This window comes from Mytilus californianus, unplaced genomic scaffold (assembly GCF_021869535.1).
Source record: "Mytilus californianus isolate M0D057914Y unplaced genomic scaffold, xbMytCali1.0.p SCAF_1, whole genome shotgun sequence".
Taxonomy (NCBI): Eukaryota; Metazoa; Mollusca; class Bivalvia; order Mytilida; family Mytilidae; genus Mytilus; species Mytilus californianus.
Genome location: NW_026262581.1, coordinates 14,474,308 through 14,497,444, shown reverse-complemented (window position 1 = coordinate 14,497,444; position 23,137 = coordinate 14,474,308). Strand labels below are relative to the sequence as shown.

The 23,137-nt window shown below is 32.3% G+C and overlaps 1 protein-coding gene across 3 annotated transcripts in view; it reads left to right on the top strand.

The window, feature by feature from the left end:
- LOC127708860 (pleckstrin homology domain-containing family G member 7-like) overlaps positions 1-23,137 on the top strand; it is a 168,694-nt gene that overhangs the window by 66,081 nt on the left and 79,476 nt on the right. For all 3 annotated transcript variants that reach the window (XM_052214055.1, XM_052214223.1, XM_052214143.1), the window contains one exon: positions 19,357-20,218. In XM_052214055.1, the coding sequence (XP_052070015.1) occupies positions 19,357-20,218 (862 nt within the window). The remainder of the gene's footprint in view (positions 1-19,356; positions 20,219-23,137) is intronic.

Sequence of the window (23,137 nt, the reverse complement as noted above, 5' to 3'; positions counted from 1 at the left end):
AATTTGTATCAGAGATTTTGTTTCGTCAACAAACTAGACTTCCGTTGCTAAAAGTACTCCATATGATTTGGCTTATATTGCAGACGTTAAAGCAGATAGAGCAAAACTGACATAAAAAGGATGACCAACAGGCCAAACCTATCTTTAAATTTTCAGAAAAAAAACCAACAACACATTTTGGAATAATTGCCACTGTTAATTAGCTTTCGTAGATTTTAGGTATTATTTTGAAATCTATGACATTTGATGAAAAATGTCATTTCAAAAATGGTAAGCTGGACTAGACTATTCTACCATTAGAATTTCAGAAAAAAATCGGACAAGTATTTTTTTTAGTTATAGCATCATTAAATATCATGTGTTGCGAAATAAGGAGCGGTTGATACATGTATATTGGAAAACTCTAGTTGCTAGATAAATTATATTATATAATTGCAAAAAACAATTCGTAGAACAAGATCTATCTACCCTGGTTTTATTCGAACGATTTTGTTTTTAGAATTATGCCCATGAAATGTAATTTCTTAGCTTTAATAATATTAAAAACTATAGCAGCTATCTAAATCGGTCAAACAATTTTAAACTTATTACCTGTAATGTTCGTATTCCACACTTTGTGTGAATGTTCTTTGGGAGTAAGTGTATCTGTATATTTTGTAAATTGTTTCCATAGTGTGTATCCGTCAACAAAACATGACCGTTGTTGCTAAAAGATAGAACATAGAGATCAAACTGCATTTTCTTTATATCATATCTAAACTCTTATTGGCCCAAGGATTATATACCGTTTACCTGAAATTTTTGCATATAATTTCTACAATGCAGCTATAATATTTGTCTTGAATGGAAACCATGTGGGCTGTCTTGGTGATCATTTCCGCTAGACTAAATTTCTTTCGGTCGATTAACGCTATTACTTAGATAATAAGCAATGATAAAGAAAAAAATAGATTAACATTATAATTGAGGGGCAACAGATCCTGTTTGGAGTCGATTGACAATTCATTCATATTGACGTATTATATCAATATATATTGTGTTGGTGTTTTTCTCGACTTATAAGCTTTGAATGTCCTCTTGAAATCTTCATCCTTTTTTTCCTAATCATGTTTGCCTTTTTAAAGTATCAGTTTATCTATTATAGTTTTTACGACATTCTGTAAGACACTAAAATTTGTCAAAATTCATTATTTAACACATAAGTTGACATATTTGACATTTTACTTATTTGTTTATATTATTTTGATGATCATTCTTGCTATTTAACAGTTTCTATCTATCTTCAAGTCATCGGCAAAACTGCAAAAAATGGATAAAATCGTCATTCATCGCAACAGCTCGACTGATAATTTCAGTCATGTTGGCTTAGTTGTAGATTATATTTTCCCGACTATTTTTAATACCATGTTTTTTCTCTATCTACTATAATTTCCCAAGCAAAGACACAAATGAGTTAAAGTCGTCATTCAAAGACAATAACTCATTAACGAAATGGACAAGATTATATCTTATTTAACTGATCATTTTTGTTATTTACAGTTTCTTCTATCTACTATTATAATAATAATTATAGTTTCCGCCATAAAAAAAAAAAAATGGATAAAAATTGTTGTAAGAGGGCAAAAACTTATCGAAATATAAAAGCGGTTTCGGCCATTTGATTAGCTTTTTAGTCTTGCAGATTATTTGCTATACAGTTTCTCTCTATCTATTGTAGTTTTCAAGGCTATAGCTAAAATAAACATTGGTAAATGTCATTAAAGGGTAATAATTATAATAAGGACTCGTCTGATAATTTTAGTCAAATTGAACAGTAGGTAGATCTTGACATTTTGCACATTTTTGTTCAGTCAGATTTTCTCTATTTACAAAATCTTTCAAGATAATAGACAATACTCGCATTTTCCCCCTATGCTCTACTTTTTGCCTTGGTGGCCATGTATGTTGTTAAAAGGGATCATCGGACATATTTGAAACTCGATTTCCCAGAATGATTGTGGCAAGTTTGGTTCCAATTGGCCCAGTAGTTTCAGAAGAGAGGACTTTTGCAAAGGTTAAAGAACGACGGACGCCAAGTGATGAATATAGTAGAAAATTTATAAACAGATCCAATCTAGAATGTTTTAAAGGATGTGCGTGACAAGATCTAAATAAAGTCTCTCTTTGGTAAAAATAGTTCGTTGACTACATGTATATCATCATCTTCAATTAATCGTTAATTATATTTTGAAATCTAACGATTGGCATCTCGAGGAGTTATTGCCCCTGAAATTCATGCCTTTACTGTTAAATGTTTGCTTATTTTTAAATAACTGTAAGAACAACAGAAAATAGAAAAAAAAATGATAATTGCATTAAGACCTACCAAAGTTTTCATTAATCTGAAAGATCTGATTACTCCCGGAAGAGTTATTACCCTTGAAACATGTTTTAAACGATTTTTTGTATAAATGAAATGAAATAAAAGGGGGGAAATAAACAATTTAGAAATGTTAATATTAATATTACTGCTTTTGAAATGACATAGTTTCTCACGTGTCTTCTATGGTGCCAAATGAGCAATACGGATTCTAGGAGCCTCTGATTCTATTGCTTAAGCGTTCCGTTGACAAAAAGGGCAACAACCAACCAGAACAAATTTCAGCCATTCCAGAAGCTGGCGGTCGGTTTAAAGGACTACGATTACAATTTTAAGATATTATGTACAAGAAAATATTTGGGAGCATTATGATTAAGGAACTAGATTCCGATCAATAAACTTCATTACTTTATTCAACCATCATGCGTTTCGTTTTCTATAAATATCACTTTAAAAAAATCTAAATAGAAGTATGCAACTGATACAAAAACAGATACAGAGTACTGTTCTTCTGTTTAAATAAGAAAATACGACCGAATAAATATACATATCAGGAAGCTGATAATTTTCACCTTTTAATGGTTTATATTACTCAACTATGAAAATGTAAATGTTAATGAATTACATTTATTAGGTCTATTCCTGAAGATACGTGTTTAAGGGTGATAATTATAATTGATCTTTAAGAGAAAGACACAACTTCAGTTTTGTTTGACAACAATGGATTCCGACGATAATGATTCAGATTTTATTGAAGGTAAATAGCTATCATATATCATATAAAAATCACATTATAGAATTATATAAACACAGCACACTCATATAAGTATCTGTTACGTTTATTTTAAATTTGGACAGTGTAGTGGGAGTATCATTGCATTCGTTCTTTCGCATCTGAAACCATATACCGGAAACTGCGGAAGAGACAATAATATATTGATTATTATTGTTTGTTGCTTAAATGTCAGTGACATTTATGAATTGCATAGTTAAGACAAGAACAGTTCTTTTCTGGAAAAGGTAAGAAAAAGGAGAAATCATTTTGCCTTACAATGGGAAAACTTGTCGCAATTTTTCTTTAACACATAGAGCCTCACAATACATATCCCACACAGCCAAACGGAGATGCCCTAATCTTGTTTGTAAATGGCCCGTAAGGAGAACTAAAGTCATCATCTTTTTTTCTGTTTTTCTTATAACTGTTTCCACTGTTTGTCTAACTTAGGCATGGTAATTGGGAAATATCCTTTTTTCATGTGCCTTTACAAACAAAAAAAAATCCGGTTTGGATCGTTTGAGAATAACTATAGTTGGAAGCAATCATGCAATTATGTGTTAATAAAGAAAACACCACTACCATGTGTGGTCATGTGGGTATAGGTTAATTAGAGGCCCCTTTAACAGCATCATCGTTAGACTAACTAGGCTTATTGACCTCGATTAGTTCAATTTGTCACTTTTGTATCAATTGCAGATACTCCACGTTTTATTAATGCTTTGACATTGCTAAAATGAAAGTTAAGTTCCTTCGGGTAAACTACTGGTAAATTGTTCTTGAAAGGTTAAGACCGTCAAGAATGTTGCGTCGTTGTTTCCTTTAAAAATCACAAACTCTCAACACACCGAAAACTGGGAGTTATATATTAATGTCTTTGTAGACGTTAATCGTTTGTTTATATTTTAAAAGATGAACGTTGAGTTCCTATTGGGGTATAAAAGACAACAAATCAGTCAACGGTTTCTTTGTTGACCCGACCGTTAACCTGATAACCTTTCTATCTGACTTCGATTAAAAGTTTTTTTTGTCAACTTGAATTAATTACGCATATGCAGAAATATATCAAAAAGTCAGTTGGGTTGTGTACATGTATTACACATAAAAAATCAAAAGATGTCTTTCCCCATTTTAGTGTAACTGGCATGCTTTTCCAAAGGAATTTGGTCAAACTGACGAATTTATTGTTAGCTAAAATGTAAAATAATAAAAATACAAGGAAAATTCAAAACGGAAAGTCCGTTATCAAAAGGCAAAATCAAAAGCTCGAACACATCAAACGAATGGAAAACAATGTGTCACTTCATGTGTACAAGAGAATACTACCCCACAGTGCATTGTTTGTAATACACAAAACGTGAATAATCATGATTCGCTTGGCTCTAATGTCGAGGAGTGAGCGAGATTAATGATGCCCTGGTTGGCTTCAGTCAGAATTGTTGGTGTGCTTTAATGATTTGGTCATTGTTTTACCTGTCTACTGTTATATATGCATTTGTATTTGTTTATAGCATCCGTCTGATTGTTTAGATGTTTTATTGTTTTGGTCAAAAGTGTTCGTCCCTTTTCACTGTGCATTCGTGTATTCCTACTCTTTACACGAAAGTGAGAGTCGGACAAGTAGAATTTAACTTTCGTGTGAGGAGATTTAATCGACTGTGTTAAGAGATATTGAGCAAGTAAAACTGTGAGCTATTGCTCACTAATGATACCCCAACTTAGAGTATTCTGTAAACAGAAAATTGAAGAAAAATGATTTTGAAAACATATTACACGGTAAAGTTTGTATGCTTACATGAAGACTGATAGCAAATTTCAGGAAGATCTTATTTGTAGTTCCGTAGAAAAATGCGACGAAAAGGTCATACATGGCCAGTAGTTTTTAGAATTATATATAAATATTCGGTAAACAGGAAGCTGATGAGCAAGGAATCTGAAACTTCGTCACATAGTATATTTCCAATTAACCATGTTGACATGAAGCCTAATAACATATTTCAGAAAACTATTCGCTGTTACCTAGAAAAATGCGACGAATATATCATACATGGTCATTATGTTTTATTTAGATTATAAAAGTAATCGGTTATTAGGTAGTTGATGAGCGATGAATCTGAAACCGCGTCACACGGTATCTCATACTGTCAGGAAGCCTGATAACAAATTTCAGAAAGCGATCATTAGAAAATGTAACGAAAATTTCATGCATGACCATTATTTTTAGAATATATATTAATTACCGGTAAACAGGATTTGATAAGCTTTGAGTCTGAAACCGTGTCAAACGGTATAGCATGCTGTCATGAAGCCTAACAACGAATTTAGGAAGCTATAATATATGTGTTGTTCCTGCGAAAAATGCGACGGAAATTTAATGAGACGAACAGATACGGACGGACAGACAGGGGTAAAACAGTATACCCCTTTAACTTCGGAGCCGGTAAAAGATACTCGCACTTGTATGTATATATCATTTATTATTATTCAGAAATCATTCAGAAAACATGCTTATCATAAAAAAAATTGATGGAATCGATCTGGTTTGGCATACTTGCAAATATTCTTTAATTTAGAATACTAAACATGTAAAACAATTTACATGCATGACTTGTAGTAATATCACAGACTGTGCATTATCTACAAACAATGCATATTTACAATACAAATCAGTTATTTGTATCTGTAAGCGGTGTCGTATGACATGTGTACATTTTATTGATACATACCATTTTGTAATCATGCACTTTTGTGCGGCGTGATTGATGTGTGTATTATTTTCGGCTTGATTTATCTCAATACAGGTATTGTCAATAATTTAAATTTATATTTTGCTAAATTACGAGATTATTTGTTTTATTTAATGATTATACGCCAGTTGTTGGTGGGCATTAGGTTATAGATTTAGGAATTTGGATTTACGGTTCTAAACCGTTCAGGTTAACATTAAGGCCAATCTGAAAAATAGGTGTGTGACTTTATATTCCTCTTTAATTGTATTTTTTTTCGTGCTTTAATTTCTTATATATGTAATATGCAATAAGGTTTTGGAATCTGGTGATGGGTTTTTGGTATAAATTCCTAAAACAGAAAATGGCAATGCTATTTATTTTAATTTTTTTTCTGATTTTGTTATATATAATTGTACATACATGTAAGTTCCACATTTTAAAATTTCTGACAAATTGTACAATCATCTGTCTATTGTTAAAGGCTGAATATTGCTCTCCAGATGTCTTTTTGGTGTTGAGTGTCTATTGGTCTATTGGTCATAGATTAATAAATTTTTCGTCACCATTTACTATCTTATTTGTTTCTGTTTTATGGAGACAAAAATTAAATTGTAAATTGAAGAAATTGGTTCTCCTGTCTTAGCCCGATATTTAATGTGACCTCCGATATATTTGAGAACTAATGTACGCAGAATTAAACGTAATCAATAAAAATGACAGAAAATACAAGTGTGATATACGTTAGCATTATTTTATGTGTTTTAATATATCATGAGAGAATTGATTAATTGAACAGATGTTCTAAGCCAATAGAAAAATCATATCATCGTGTTTCATGTATCGTCTTTGAAATTTAAATAAATTCTTGTTTATGGTATGAATGTCCTTTCATATACATTTTTTTATTTGCCATAATCTATCAAAATCTCTTTCATCTATAATTTTTGGTCTGAATGACATTTGGATATTAGTATCAAGAAATTTTGCTAATATCTATTAACTAAAACACACAAAACTGCAAAGCAAGAAAAGAAGTAAATTAAAAACAGAATCTTTCATTTCCAGGGTACCGTATTAAGCGTATAAACAAAACTGTCAGAAATGTATTTAAATATTTGATGCGAAAATTTTTCAATCTAATACAGATTAAGTGACAGTTCAGAAAATACATATTAGCTTATTTTCCAATAAACGTAATTCTTCTAACTGCAAATCAAATGAAAATAGTATTCAATCTTAGATACATTAATTAATATGCTTGACTCGGTTCTGCTCACCTAATTGACTAAATGCTAGGAAGCATTTACTTGGCAACTAATTATTGTACTATAAATCGTGGTTCAATGTAATGAAATCAATATTTATAGAACCTCTACAACATACGTGGTTATATACTGCCATTGAAACTGAACCTCAATTCCTTATTTAGATGGACTATTAAGATAAAGGATATTGCACCTGGCTACGCTAAAACTAAGGCCATGCAGGTTAGTTTTTGATATGTTTATCACACATATTTGATGCAATAAAACTATGTTCAATTTTCTATAAAACATAAATGTGAACCTTGCATTTCGTCGTCGATCAATGTTGAACTTTAATATTTCATAAAATTATGTACTATGTTTAGTATATTGTATGTATATCATATTTGCTTCATGTTAAACCAATAATACACAATAAACTCCATTAGAGTTTCAAATAATATAATATATTAAGTAGTTAATTATTAAACCTTGCACGGTGCTATAAAACACGATTCTCCCAACGATGTATACGTTTTGAAAATGCATGTAGTTGTGTTATGTACATATATAATCGTTTTCATAACAGTGTGGACGAGACCATTTCTTGGCGCGCTCAGGTCTCCCATTGACTGGGTTAGATTAACTGAACTTTCGTCTGTAACGCCCACTTATCACGTCGTATTTATTACTGTGGGGTCGCCAAAGGTTCTCAACGCCTATATCAAATAATTCGAAAAACTAGTACAGGAATAACCTTTGAGTTTTGATTAATATTGAATACTTAAACATTGTTTACTTGCGTTTTTGTTATGTTTTGATAATAATTTTTATGATATCGCACGTTCTTTAAACATAAAAATTAATTTAACTAGCTTTACAAGTTACAATGTATATGTTGGCTATTATCTTTTTCGGACGTCAAAGCGATTAACCCATTGCGGTTGTCTAATTTATTCACTTAGTATCTTTTATTATCTTGTGTAGAATTTTATTTTAGAACGGGTTCTCATGCACATACATGAACATTACTTTTTAATCTCAGTGTCCCTAATTTTGAATGTAAATCAATTAGTTTTCTTCTCTCTTTTTTCTGAAACAAAGTATTTTTTTTTCCTTTCCAAAATCATTGATATCGATAGCCGATGACAAACAAGTGAAAGGAAATGATTCAGTATAATTAACAACAAAAGTACTACGGTTGTCCACACTGTTACGGGAATACCTCTAAATATTAGTTGAATCAGATATCTCCAATACGGACAAGCGATATAAAAGGTAGAAAAACATGAAACAATGGGATAAGAGGTCTATAAATGAGTGTGATATTAAGAGTGGATTATATGAAACTTTGCCCTAAGAGATATTCTACAAAGGCGTGCGATAAAAGGTGCACATGGATAATATAAAAGGATTTTCATAAAGGCGTGCAAAAGGCCTAGGGTGGATACTATTAAGCATTGCACTGAGTGATATTCCATAAAGTCTTGAGATAAAGGGTGGTAATATAAAACATAAGACTGAATGGCATTCAATAAAGTCGTGCGATAAAGGGTGAATATTATAAAATACTGCACTTCGAGATGATCCATAAAGACGTGAGATAAAGGTTGGATAATATGGTGTGCTAATGACCCCTAAGAATCCATAGAGGGTTATTTTAAAAATTCAACAAAAAAGCATGAGATAAATAGTGGATGATATAAAACATTGCACTGAGAGGTATTCTATAAAAGGCATGCGAAAAAGGGTGGATAAAACAAAACATTGCCAAAATATTGCGAGGTATTCTATAATGGCGTGTGACAAAGTAACTATCAGATTATAACAAGGCACTTTTCATATTGTAACGTGTTTGAAGAAAAAAATCAAACAAGTTTTCAAAAATGTTTTATTACACAAACAAAAGTGTTGCTTCTTGCAAGGACAAATAGAAAATTAACTCACATTCAAACAATATAATTATATATAATACTGACGTCTCTCAGATCCCACCGCTGCTAACCAATTTTGTAACGTGTTTGGCTTATATATGAACTAACTGTTCGTATCCGTTTTCAAGGAATCTGAGATGCTTCAATATCAGTCTTTATATTAACCCAAAACCTAACTACAACTTGGAAACTTTACTATAAACCGTATAAAGTTTGCATCTAAACTACAAAGAAACTACAAAATTATATACAATTTACTTTGTATTCAAAAGTCTAAACTATAACTTCAATTTATCCTTAATTCTTAAACTGACTCCGAGGTCCCAACTTATTTGTTCAACAATAACCTTTTAGAAACTAAGAACTGAGACTCAAGTTTCCAAACCACAAGTTCCTGAGACACCTAGTCTCCAAGACACCAGGTCTCTGAAACACCGAAGCTTTCTTGTTTTCCTTCCTTTCAGACACACTAATCAAAAGTCTTAACATTTGTGTCAGGCTCTCTACTGTCTTCTCCATTTTCGGTCAGATTTTTTAACTCTCCTGATTCTGACATCTCTTTTCCAATGTCTGATGGGGATTCACTTCCATTGTAAGATGCTTCCGACTAGTCTGATTCATCATCTTTTTCCTTAGATGGGACGTCTTGCTTATTTGGTATCTCAACGTTTTCAGCAACATTACCCTGGTGACACCTTGTCATATGACATCTGTGATATGCTGTCTTTTTAAACCTTTTGTTACACGGGTAGCAAGTCAATTCTATCAACAATATCAACTTCTTGGATTAGTAGAACGGGTTCTCTGATGGTACTAGACACAAGAACTTCACTACTGGGAGGCAGTTGTACAGTTGATGCTACAGATATCCCGTAGCAGCCTATCTGACCTTCAAAATGTAAACCGGTCTCTCTTCCGTTTACCCAAATACTACCTTTAGTAATATTGATCATACAATTTTGGCTCCTTTGGAAATCTATTCCAAATATTCCATCTATGTTAAGGTCTGCTACCACAGCTATGTTCGAATAGACATATCCATTTATATCAATGTCAAGGATGGTTTTCCCATATAAAATTAAGGAAGAACCGTTGGTAGTCAATATATCTCTGTCCATTGGTGACAGAATATGCGAATACATACTGTCAAAAAATTTCATTGAAATAAGAGTTACTGTCGCCCCTGTGTCTATAAGCATCTTTGCTTTGATAACATTTACATTATTTTCGATAAACTTACCAGCCCCATTTGCTAATTTGTTTACCCCTATCGTACAATTCTGTTTTTCATGTGTTATTTCCGTCTCTTTTCGGGGGCCTATGTGCTCCCTGTATACTACTTTTGGGAAAATTTTTCTTGAAATGTCCAAACTTTCCACAATTGCAACATCCACGTTTCTTGTGATTCTGGAATCGTGAATTCCCGTTAAAAGCTTCCCGGGTTTCCTTTAAAGCTTTAACTTTTTGTTGCAGATCAGACAAAACTGTCTGCATGTTTTTAAGAAGTTGTATTGTATTGTCGTTGGTGTCACTGTTGTCCGCGTCTCTGGTTGTAGCCCTTATATAGCCTTTCCCTTCTCCTCGCTTAATTTCAGCTTTATTATAACCTTTCAATTCAACAGCGTGTCGAATTGCGTCATTCAAGTCAGCAGGTCTAGCTTGTTTTATTCTAAGCATCATGTGTTCGTCGATAAATTGCTCTTCAGCAAGAGTTTCTTTTACGTCAATAGGGGCTGTCGGGTATTCAAGGTTTGTCAAGCGTCTTATGTCCTGACATAGTTCATAAAGGCTTTCCGAAACCTATTGACGACGCTCCCGAAGTTGTGTCCGGTACAATTCGGTCTGATTGGCAGGCGAAAATTTCTCTTCGAGAGACCTGACAAGTTCTTTAAAATTTTGTCTTTTATCTGTGGGTAGATTTCCTAGTACGCCTTGAGCTTGTCCTCTCAATGAGACTTCCAAATATAAACCCTTTCCTGCCTCTGTCCAACCATTTATACTCGGAACAGGCATCAAAATGAGACATATAATCTAACCATGATCCCTTTCCGTCAAACGTAGCGGGCTTTATGATATTTTTGTTTTTGTGGATAGATTTGTCTTCCCTGTATGCACCTAATTTGTCTCCTGGTACTAATTTCATCGAAGCTGGGATATGATTATCGGTTATTACAGCCTGTGACATTACTTTTGACTTGGCCCCTTTCGCAACGTTTGTTCTTTGGAGCATGTTGCTGCCTGTACCAAAGTCAGGGTTCGGAGTTCTGGCAGTAGTAATTCCAGAATTAGATTGTCTTGGACGTGCTGTTTGATAGATGGGAGTTGACTGAGCAAAGTCTTGGGCATTTTCAAAACTTTTCATTTCCATGCGCCCTATTTCCCAATCTAATCTATCAATCTCCCTAGTCAATTTTCTTGTTTCATAGTTGTCGGGGTCATACAACATTTCATCTTCTCTGTATGTACGCGACATATTTTGAAGAAAAAAATTAAACAAGTCTTCAAAAATGTTTTATTACACAAACAAAAGTGTTGTTTCTTGCAAGGACAAATAGAAAATTAACTCTCATTCAAACAATATAATTATATATAATACTGAAGTCTCTCAGATCCCATCGCTGCTAACCAATTTTGTAACGTGTTTGGCTTATATATGAACTAACTGTTCGTATCCGTTTTCAAGGAATCTGAGATGCTTCAATATCAGTCTTTATATTAACCCGTAGGAAATTACAGTTTCGGAACAACCCGGTAGCTTGCAACTATCGTAAAGACTTCTTAACCACTTGCTTCCAATCACAAGCTTTCAACTTGAACTTATAGGTTTACTAACTTCCAAATTCTAACTACTTTATTTGCTGGTATTCACTTTCCGATGCTTACCCATCAACAGCCATATTACAAATAAACGATCTCGCACAATGCATCGATGTCCTTATATACCAATAGCGCGGACCTCGAAGAGAGCACCCTAGCAACAACGAGTCTCATAGCAACTTAGGATAAAGGGATGATTTTCAATGAAGTTTTCGTTAATGTATTGTTCAAACGGGTAATTTATAATGAATTACAATTAAACAATGAACTACAAATACTGTCTTATGCTTAAACTGCATTTTTGTCACAATATCAGATGTGTTAACTGCCCATTAATGTCATGATCACTGTCCAAGAGCCAAAATATATCTTTAAAATAACTTTTTGTCCATTTTCTATGTGTTGCATGCATACAAAAATGAAGCGTGAAGTTTCAAAATGTGTAGTGTGGGTAGTACAATATTTGGATTTTTTTCCAGTTTTCTCACTGAATATGTGAGAAAGATTGCTTTGAATTTCGCACAATATAAAAACCATTCAATATCGAAATCCTTGGAAATGTAGACTGTTCGATCATCATTAAAAAGGCCTTCAGAAGAAAGATAAATTGAACAAAACAGTGAATGTGGTTTTGAGGCATCAATGATGTCAGGAATTAATCTCTTCGATTGATTTAAAAGACGATGCTCTCATACATTAATTAGTATCTGGTAAAATGAAGATTTAATTGAGTATCAATTTAAATCTTGCCTAGATTGATTGATCGCTTACTCCTTAAAATCCTCGAAGCCTTGAAGTAAACATCCAGTATGTTGACTACATCAATATCATTGTAAACAATATTATAGAATTACAAATATAAGGCAACAAAAGGATTCGAAATCATTCTGTTGAACGAGCTTAACGAAAATATACGTAATTTACAAGCAATTAAAACTACAAAGATGTGTAATATTACTTCAAAGCCTCCTACATATTATTACAAACTACAAAGGTATGTAATATAACTTCAAAGCCTCCTACATATTTATTACTAACTACAAAGATGTGTAATATTACTTGAAAGCCTCCTACATATTATTAAAAAACTACAAAGATATGTAATATTACTTCAAAGCCTCCTACATATTATTACAAACTACAAAGATATGTAATATTACTTCAAAGCCTCCTAGATATTATTACAAACTACAAAGATATGTAGTATTACTTCAAAGCCTCCTACATATTATTACAAACTACATAGATATGTAATATTACTTCAAAGCCTCCTACATATTATTACAAACTACAAAGATATGTAATATTACTTCAAAGCTTCCTACATATTATTACACACTACAAAGATGTGTAATATTACTTGAAAGCCTCCTACATATTATTAAAAAACTACAAAGATATGTAATATTACTTCAAAGCCTCCTACATATTATTACAAACTACAAAGATATGTAATATTACTTCAAAGCTTCCTACATATTATTACACACTACAAAGATGTGTATATTACTTGAAAGCCTCCTACATATTATTAAAAAACTACAAAGATATGTAATATTACTTCAAAACCTCCTACTTATTATTTGTTACACAGTGTGCAAGTGACCTAATACCATATATATGGAATTTACAGACCCTATATATATGACTGGGTCACTAGCACACTGTGTAACGAATTTATCTTACCGACTATCTTAACATGTGGCATTTAGACTAATGGCCTATCAAAGTGATCCAGTCTTCAATATTAAGAACCTACTTCCATTGCTCTATACAATGACAAATGCCAACAATAACAACTTGTTAGCTTTTAATATGTTTTCTGCATTTATTTCAATCGTTCAACTTCATCATCAATTTTTTCGTATGTTGATAATCGGAAGTATTATGAGTTAAAGATATTTTGTTATACCTTGTCTGATAACCAGAATAAACATTAATCTTCAAAAACTTTCAACAGCACATCAAACACACAGAACGGTTTGATCACCAGTGAATCCAGACGATGCCACAATGATAATTCTATCTACGTTTTTTTCTTCCTCATATAAAATATATAAGTTTATTTATTTATAAGTGCTGTTTCCTGCAAATGTAGACATGTACACGTATGTAGTATATAGGGAAGACTTCATAAGTTGTAGTATCTTTTGTCATATCATTTTGTAAAATGTTATATAAGTTATGTTCAATCTGTTTTGGAGATTCAAGTCAATGTAAAATCATTATGGTATCTAGAACTACACGCATACAAGTACTATAATCATGGGAAAGTATACGTTGTATCAAACAACACTTGTTAATGCTGACTGAAATCCATTTCTCTTACTATTCGGAATTTGTCAGTAGTTGTGAGAAACCGAAGTTTAACCCGGTTATTAGTGTATTTCGTCTTGCGCAATCATTTAGTTTTCTAACAAACGCCCTTTTAAAATTAGTATAAACTTCACTTTTATATACATGGTATCATTACATATAACAAAATTCTACTTATTTATTATTAGATTATTGAAAATGATTTATTATAGTTTCAAAGAAGCTTCAACACTTCAACAGGATTTTGATTTCATGTCAATCTTCTCATTTATAATCGTATTAGATAACATTGTCATGGTCATATTAAAATAGAATTCATGACACCAAGGCTGCCCTCACTAAATATATCTTTCAGTGGAATATTTATACAATTTTTGAAACGTAGAATTTAATCTACGCATAGAAGCAATGTCAAAGTAAAGGATCATCCTTTAAAAGTAAAGGTTAGTAACTTGTTCATTCGAAGTAAATAAATATTCAAGATAAATTTTCATATACAATATAATGGTAGTAAGATTGTCTATGCGACAACTCTCCACCAGAGACCAAATGACGTAGAAATTAGCTACTATATGTCACCATACGGCCTTCAACAATGAGCAATACCTATACCACATATGAAGATATAAAAGGCTTCAAAAAGACAAATGTAAAACAGCTAAAACCACAAAACTAACGGCATGATTTAAGTACAAAACAATAAACAAAAACAAAAATATGATTTACAACAATTATTGCTTTTTGAAGACGATTTTAAGTAATTGGAATCTTTCAACTGTTGTCCATTGGTAAAGTTTTGTCCAGTTGACACCCATTACATATAACTTCTCTCTGAATAGTTTCCGTTTCCATAACTGTACATGTGACACAATCGGAATAAGGCCGGTTGTTCAGTACTGCGGTTCGTGTACATTGTCAGCTGATTTTGTAGACGTAGTTGTGGAATAAGCAGTAAAAATAAGTACACCTTTTAAATATTTTTCAGTAATAACCTTTAAAGGGCAATATTCAGACCAAAAGTTTGGAAAGCCAAAGTTAAAAAAACTCAGAAAGGACCTAAACAGAACATCAAATCTCACCACCGACGGTCGTTTTTGCCTACGAGAGTTGGAATCTTATCTTCTATTACAATTCATATTAATTATTATTAATTATATGCTATCTTACATTTAAACTAAAAAATTACACTAAACTTGCATCATTTGTATTGAATTATCCAAATGATATATTTTCATTGTAAGTTTTCATTTGATTAATAATCTATTGTAATGTCCACATATGTATTTTTTCTTGAGTTCAAACATATGATAAAAATCAATGTTATGATATCCGTTCAAATGTTGTAAGTGAATAAAACAAAATTATTACATGCATGAAGGTGAGTATCATGCTGGAACTGATATTTCTCACATGAATAGTTCAGATTTGTACTTGGACTCGTAAATGGAATGCTTGTGAAATATTTGGCAGCTGCTTATATAACGACCGAGGATGAAACTGAAACTGACTCCAATGCAAAAATAATATCGCTCGTTGATATCATGTAACAATAGATCGATAAAAAACGATGATAGTATTTTCAATTAAGATTGGATTTAAGCTAACGTATTTAAATGTCAGACTTCTTGTGAAACAGAAAACTTAGAAGAATGCGTAATGAGTGTTTTTTGAAGCTTTAAAAGAAAATCTTATGTATGATATTCCTTCAGGAATTCTTTGTATAGATGCAATGATGCCTTAAAGCTAGAAAAAGCGTAACAACTGATATTAAGAATAATTTTGCTACTAATTAAATGGTCATTGACACTTATTTGAATAAAGAAAAAGTGCTTTTTACGCGTTTTTTTTTAAATTGGTCGTAAACAGGTCGAAAATTTAATTCTTTTGCAAAACAGGGAATTTTCATTGAATTATACGAAATATTAACATTTACATTTTATTAGATGAACTCGTCATTGACTTCAATACTGCTACGGGGATGTTTTTGCGATCTTGGTTACCCTTGAGGATCTCGCTCGGTCGGTTCCGAAAAAAGAACGACTAAAATAGATTATCTGTCCTTAATGCATCAAATTCCTACAAAGGATGTTCATCCTTAAGAATTTTCAGCAGTCATACTAAAAAAAGTTGTTTATGTAACTGATACGTTTTCCAAAATTTTGGAACAAATATTCTTTTTAATTTGACGTCTATATAGCCAATTTAAATTGTTTTAATTAAGGTTGCTTTATCAAAATATATCAGCCAAGGACAGGCTCGATTGCCACAAACGTATGTATACACTGTATAAAGTCAAAAGTATATCTTTACGTTTCATTAACAATTTCAATGATTTGTTTTTAATCTAAGAATACAACTTTGATGTTATAATTATTAATAATTGTAAGCTGAGATTTTATTTTATTGTTCATTAATGCTTTAAGTATATATTTAGCTCTTGTCGTCTGTTAAACTTATGGTTTCTTCTTACCTGAATTTCGAAATTGAAACAAAGGGTTTCAAAAACTTCGTTCTGCAATTTATTCCTGAAATCTTAACAAAATAAGTTCTTTTTATGTTTTCCCCATCTCCGTTCTGGATGTATACATACGTAACCACATCCGATATGACTAGGAAGTTACATGTAAATACAATAATTGACGTCAGTTTTCAATATTCTGTTGTTCATATAAAGGATTTTTTTTCATAACTGTAATTATTTTTGCTGTGTTATACTCGTATAAATTGTGTTAGGGATGTTATGTTAAACGAAACACTGTAATAATTCCCATGTTTCTTACTTTCATCAAGAACCGCCTCGGTGGTCTCGTGGTAACGTATAAGTATTGTTATTTATATGAATAAAGTTTGAGATGTAGGGTTTACGTTAATGAGACGGCAAAAAAGCAAGTTGGTTTCTAGTGTTTAGTATTCTTGTTGAAACTGAAATTTGGTACAGTGTTTATCTGCTGATTTAACACAACTTTCAAATGTGTTCATAGAATGGGGACCTATCTATGTTGATTTTTACAATTATTGTTAATTTGTAGAATGATTCAATGTTTTTGGTAATCAAGCGTTGCTTTGAATGGATTGTATGTTTTTTTTTCATAAGAATCGTGTCATTCTGTAAAAATGAAAAAAATTATGTGAAATGAGTTTAAAATTCTAAAAAATCAGAGAATAATTTCCCATGTTTCCAGTAAATTATAACCAATTACATATGTTCAAAAACAAGAAGAACACACAAGTCTTTTTCCACTATAATTATTGCGACAAAACAAGCATTATGAACAAAATATTTAATATAAAAATAAGAAGATGTGGTATAATTGCCAATGAGACAACTCTCAACCAGAGACCAAATGACATAAAAGTTAACAGTTATAGGTCACCTTACGGCCTTCAACAATGAACAATACCCGTACCGCATACACAATGTGGCGGGGTTAAAAATGTTTGCTGGCACAAAATCCTCCCCTAACCTGGGACAGTTGTGTAACAGTACGACATAAGAACACGCAAACAAAAAAATAACGAAAACACAAAAGACACAAAGTACAGGTCTGATCGTACTCCCAGTTACTGAAAGCTAGTTCAAAGCCAAAAACAACTACAGTAACTTGTAATAAATCTTGTGTCTAAGACTAAAATATCAACCAGTAAACATCCACCATCCAATGGATTAGAACATTTCTAGAAAAAAACTTTGGTACATGTACCATTGTAAAATAAATTATTCTTTTAAGTTTTGGATGTTGAGTTAGAAAGGAGAACGATTGGTTTGATATTTAAATCAAAGTCGTCGTAAATATTTTCATTAATTGTTATATGAACATTTCTTTAGTTCTCAGGAAGTCCTGTCAACATTTAATATACAAGGACAGCAATACTAGTTGTTAGTTACTAAGACGTATTTGAAGACTCTAGACCATGCATTTTGATAATTTATGCAGCCATGCTATGATCATTAACAACAATTATTTTTCTCTTTTTCTACAATTGGGTAGGAACTGCAAATTTAACCGCTTTGAAATGAAAATAGCACTTTATAAATTTCTTTCGTCCGATGCTCTGAATTCCTTTTTATCCGGAACTGAGCTCAAATCACAATTTTTGAAAGCAGCGGATGTGTAAATGCTTGATTAATGTCCAAAAGGTTCAAGTGAATGATGAAGTCAGTATAAAGTAATTGTACTAGCTCGTCTTACACTACCCGCTAAAGCCTTTATGTTTGTATCTTAGCCTCACGCCTCCTATGTAAGACCCTGCTCGAGAGCCACTAGGCGATCACTAGACATAATTATCTTCTAAATCACTTCAGTTTCTTGACACATGGGAACAAATATAAAACAATGAAAATCATACAATATAACAAATTTTAAATCGATTAGTTCCATTATCTTTTGAAAATCATTATGTTTGAAAATGACGTTGTTTTGGGTTTTTTTATTGCTCTCAGATGATTTTACAGTCAGGAATGTGGCATTTACCTATAATAGAACATTGATTTTCAGACGGAAATATCAAGAACTCATTAAAAAAAACCTGGAATAAAAACTTAAATCGTGATAACAGTAACAATAAACAAGGAATCTTCAATAACAATAAACACACAATTTCTACATACATGCTCCATCCATACTTTTTATTTTGTACTATCAGTATGCGTGTTGTTTTAAAAATGATTAAGGAGTTCTATTTTTTAGTTTGTATTCAAATCTGCTAGGAATTGAAAGTTTTCATGTTATATTGCATAGGCTATTTAAAGGTTTCTTTATAATATTGTTAAAATATATATGCTGTTCATTTGATACAAAGGATTGTCTGCGTGGAACTACACGAATGAAGAACGTGTTCTATAACAATTTTGATGACAATATTTCATATATGATATTAATTTCCGTCTTAATTTGTCATGAGATAATTCCAATACAACGGGTTTAAAGAAATGACCTGCCTGACAAAGATCATCGAATATTCAGGATAAAACATTGACTCTGATTGCTGCTGCCAAATAAGGAGAAAATACATCGTTAACGACATATTTAAACGACATTTTGCTGATGGCAATGCGTTGTTTGTTATTTTCCTAGCCACTATACATTTAACTAATAGCTTACATGTCGATGCTTCGATATGAACTATAATTAAGGCAATTACACAGAATTTTGACGTTATATTTCATATATTTATCTTGCAGAGCCAGATAATTATTCAGATGGAAGTTGTTATTCACAGACAAGAAGTTTTGACAGATTTTCAACTCGCACACTTCCGGTGAGACGGAAACGATACCACTCCTATGACAAATCTTATGTCCATAATGAGAATACCCCTGGGCAAAACTCGATTTCTCCACATGAGCCTTGTTGTTATAACAGATCTCCAGCAAAACGTAAAAGAGATCTTTTTTTGAAGCGGCGATCATATTCTTCAAATTCTTTACCGACGAGAGTCGCAAGCGCACCATGTGAATTAAGCAGCATGGCGGAATGTGATGAAAATGAAACTGATGTCGATTTGTTCGAGACGGACCAGAAACAAAGTGAAAGTAGTAATAGTCGCCATTCATCCATTGATAGTTGTTATAGTGAACTGTCGAGCTTGCCGGATAGAAGACGATCGTCGTGTAACAGTTGTTGTTCAGGTGTTGATGGAATATATAGTGTTTTTGATATTGTGGGAGAAAGTTTCGAGGCAAGATTTCCATGGCAAAGGGATGTTGCTACACAATGTAATATAGTGATCGACTACAACAAAGACAGTTCACGAAGGTGTTCAGGACAAAACTTACTAGATTCACCGACATCCCAACAATTACTTAGGCGTAAAAAGTTAGGTCAAAGACCACATTCAATAGGTTGTGTTGAAAACGAACTTTATGATGAGGAATTATTAAGGGTACGGTTTGAACATTCACAACAACCAAGAAAGTCGGATTCGTGTTTACAGGTTTCACCTAGAAGTCAGCGTCGGCGCTCATCCCCGTTTTATTTAGATGACTTTGGGTCTGGTTCAGTTTCAGATCTTGGATCAATTTCGGAAATCCCAGATTTTGAAAGGTAAGATTTTCTTTATACAAAGTGGTTTAAAAACTATTGCAGGGACGTTTTGAAACAATATGTCTTGCCTGTTAATATGGGACTTAACAAAAAGGCTAAAATGGTTAAAATTCTTTGCAACACTTTGTTTATATCATGATGTTTCTTTAATCGTAACAAGACATCAATATTATTTATACATTGTTTGTCATCGAAATTTCCTCTCAAGCTACGAAAAAGAGGCGAAAGATATCAAAGAGAATCATCAAAATTCAGAAGTCGGGAGAAACTGACAACGCCATGTGAAAAAACAAAAAGATAAACAAGTTAACAAAACACCATATAGAAAGCTAAATACTGCTTAAAACAAACTGTGGGTGATCTAGTTAACTGAGTAATGTAATTGTACTAAAACTTAGGTTCCAACTCACTGAGATAAAAGTTGACCAAAGACGGTTTTTTCTGTCTTGTTTAAAATTTGATTTTATCCAATCAAGTCGGATCATTTATATTTTGTTTCAGAAACACGTTTGCTCGGAAATGGTCATAACACAATTTAAATAACTTACTAAACAAACGTAACAGAAATGTCATATCACAGGACATTATTGAATTGTTTTCTTCAATAAAATTTAACTGAAAGAGACATGTGGAAATAGGGGATCTACTGAATTCCCGAATTGACAACCATCAGCACCGTAATGGTTCGTAATACCGAATCGGCGTTTATGTATGGGTACTTAAAACGCTGCACATAGAGGGTCTTGTGACACCACAAAAAAAGCAACACAAAAAAGGTACAACGTTTGAATATAGAAAACACCAAAATACAAAGCAATAAAAAAAGCAAAAGGAAAAGATATATATAACAAAGTGGCGACCTCATATTTTGAGATAGAAGGATCCTTGTCAGGGCTTTAAGAGTCCATACCACGTGAAAGTCTCGGTTTTTATCCTTAAAAGTGACCAAAAGGGACCTTCAAAAATTGAGACACATCCATCTAAGGTCAACTTTTCCTCCTTACTTTTCCTAAACTTTCGTCTGTATGTAGACAACATGCACGTTTGATGATGCACCTACATAAAACACTTTAATATAAAAAAGTGGTGGTCGCCGAGCTTTTTTCAAGCTATATAGGTTGTGTAAATTGTCAGGTTTTGTGAAGATTGTATATGGCAAAAGCACTTTTATGTGAAGAGAAAGAAAACAAACGCAGGTACTATGTTTTTTGTAGTGAATCGCTGTTGCAAATTGTAGTGAGAAAGAGTAGAAAGATATACAGTAGTTCATTTCATTTTCTACATTTTTTATATTAAAAGTCAATGATTATAAAATGAATAATGAAACCAAACGCTTATCTCTACCAACAGCTAAAGCTCATGTTTTAATTAATTTTTTCAAAACTTGAAAATATGTTTGAAATAAATGGCGACGAGGCTATTATTATATAATAGTACTTTTTCTAGTCTGAATTAAAAAAAAACAAATTTTAGCAGCAATCATATATTGGATTTTTCTACAATGGCAACTAACCTGAGTGTAATAACATGCAATAAACTGTCTAAATATCCTGTTTGGAATGACTGGTTTCCTGCTGGGGATATAAACGTCATTCAAAACCAGATTATCTGCAATAGTAATAGGATTGTTAACAAAATTATGTTTATTACAGCGTAAATCAAAATAAAGTTCGTGAACTGGAAAAATTTATCACGTAAACGTTTTTTCTATTGTTTACCAGTTTGAAACGCAATTAATATTTTACATTATACATTATTTTATCGTTAGAACCATTTTTCAAAAGGTGTTTCTTATTGTATGGCTCTAAGAAGTATTAAACTTTGATGACGTGTTGTAAACTCCTTACAATTAAATATTTGGATTGAATGCTAGCGTACACGGAATTCGATAATTTCGTTGTTTTATAGTTGTTTATTTGTGTGGATTTTTTTTGGGGGGGGGGGGGGGGGGGGGGGGGTGGTATTTGGGGTTGGGGAGTTGACATGGTGTAATCGGTTTTTCTTCTATTTATGATTTTTACTGTTCCTTTGGTGTATTCTGCCTCATTTGTCAGTTTTTAGCTAAAATGGCCCAAGTGAGCTTTTTTCATCAGTTGGTGACCGTCGTCGTCGTCGTTCGTTAACTTTTACCAAAAATCTTCTCCTCTGAAACTACTTGACCAAATTTAACCAAACTTGGCCAAATTCATCACTGGGGTATCTAGTTTAAAAAATGTGTCCGATGACCCCGCCTGCAAACCAAGATGACCGACATGGCTAAAAATAGAACATTGGGATAAAATGCAAGTTTTGTCTATTATTTTGAAAATCGTTATAAAAAGAGAAATTTGACTGGAGCAGAAATGTTCAAAATGTTGATCTGTACCGATTGTCTATACGTCAAAACTGGCAGACCACTTCTTATGGGAGTTACTGCCCTTAAATGACAAATTTTACCATTTTTTTTTTTCATTTTTGCCTATTATCTTGAAAACTATAATAGATAGAGAGAAACTTTATATTGCAAAAATGACCAGCAAGACAAGTTCTACACATAAGTAGCATGGTCTAAAACATCAGTCGACTCCTTATTAGAGTTATTGCCCTTTGCTGACGATTTTTACCATTTTTTTGGTGTTTTTTCATCATATCTTAAAAATTATAATAGATAGATAGAAACTTAAATAAGCAAACATGAGCATCAAGACAAGATCTACAATTAAAACATATGGAGGAAATCGTCCAATGACTTCTTTTTAGAGTTACTGCCCTTTAAGGACGTTTTTTACCATTTTTTTTTATTTTTGTCTTATATAATAAAACTTATAATAGATAAATAGACACTTTAAATCACAAAAATGATCAGCAAGGCAAGATCTACTTACAAGTCAAATTTTGCCGATATTTAGTATTTTACTATAGTTAGTAGACTTGACACTC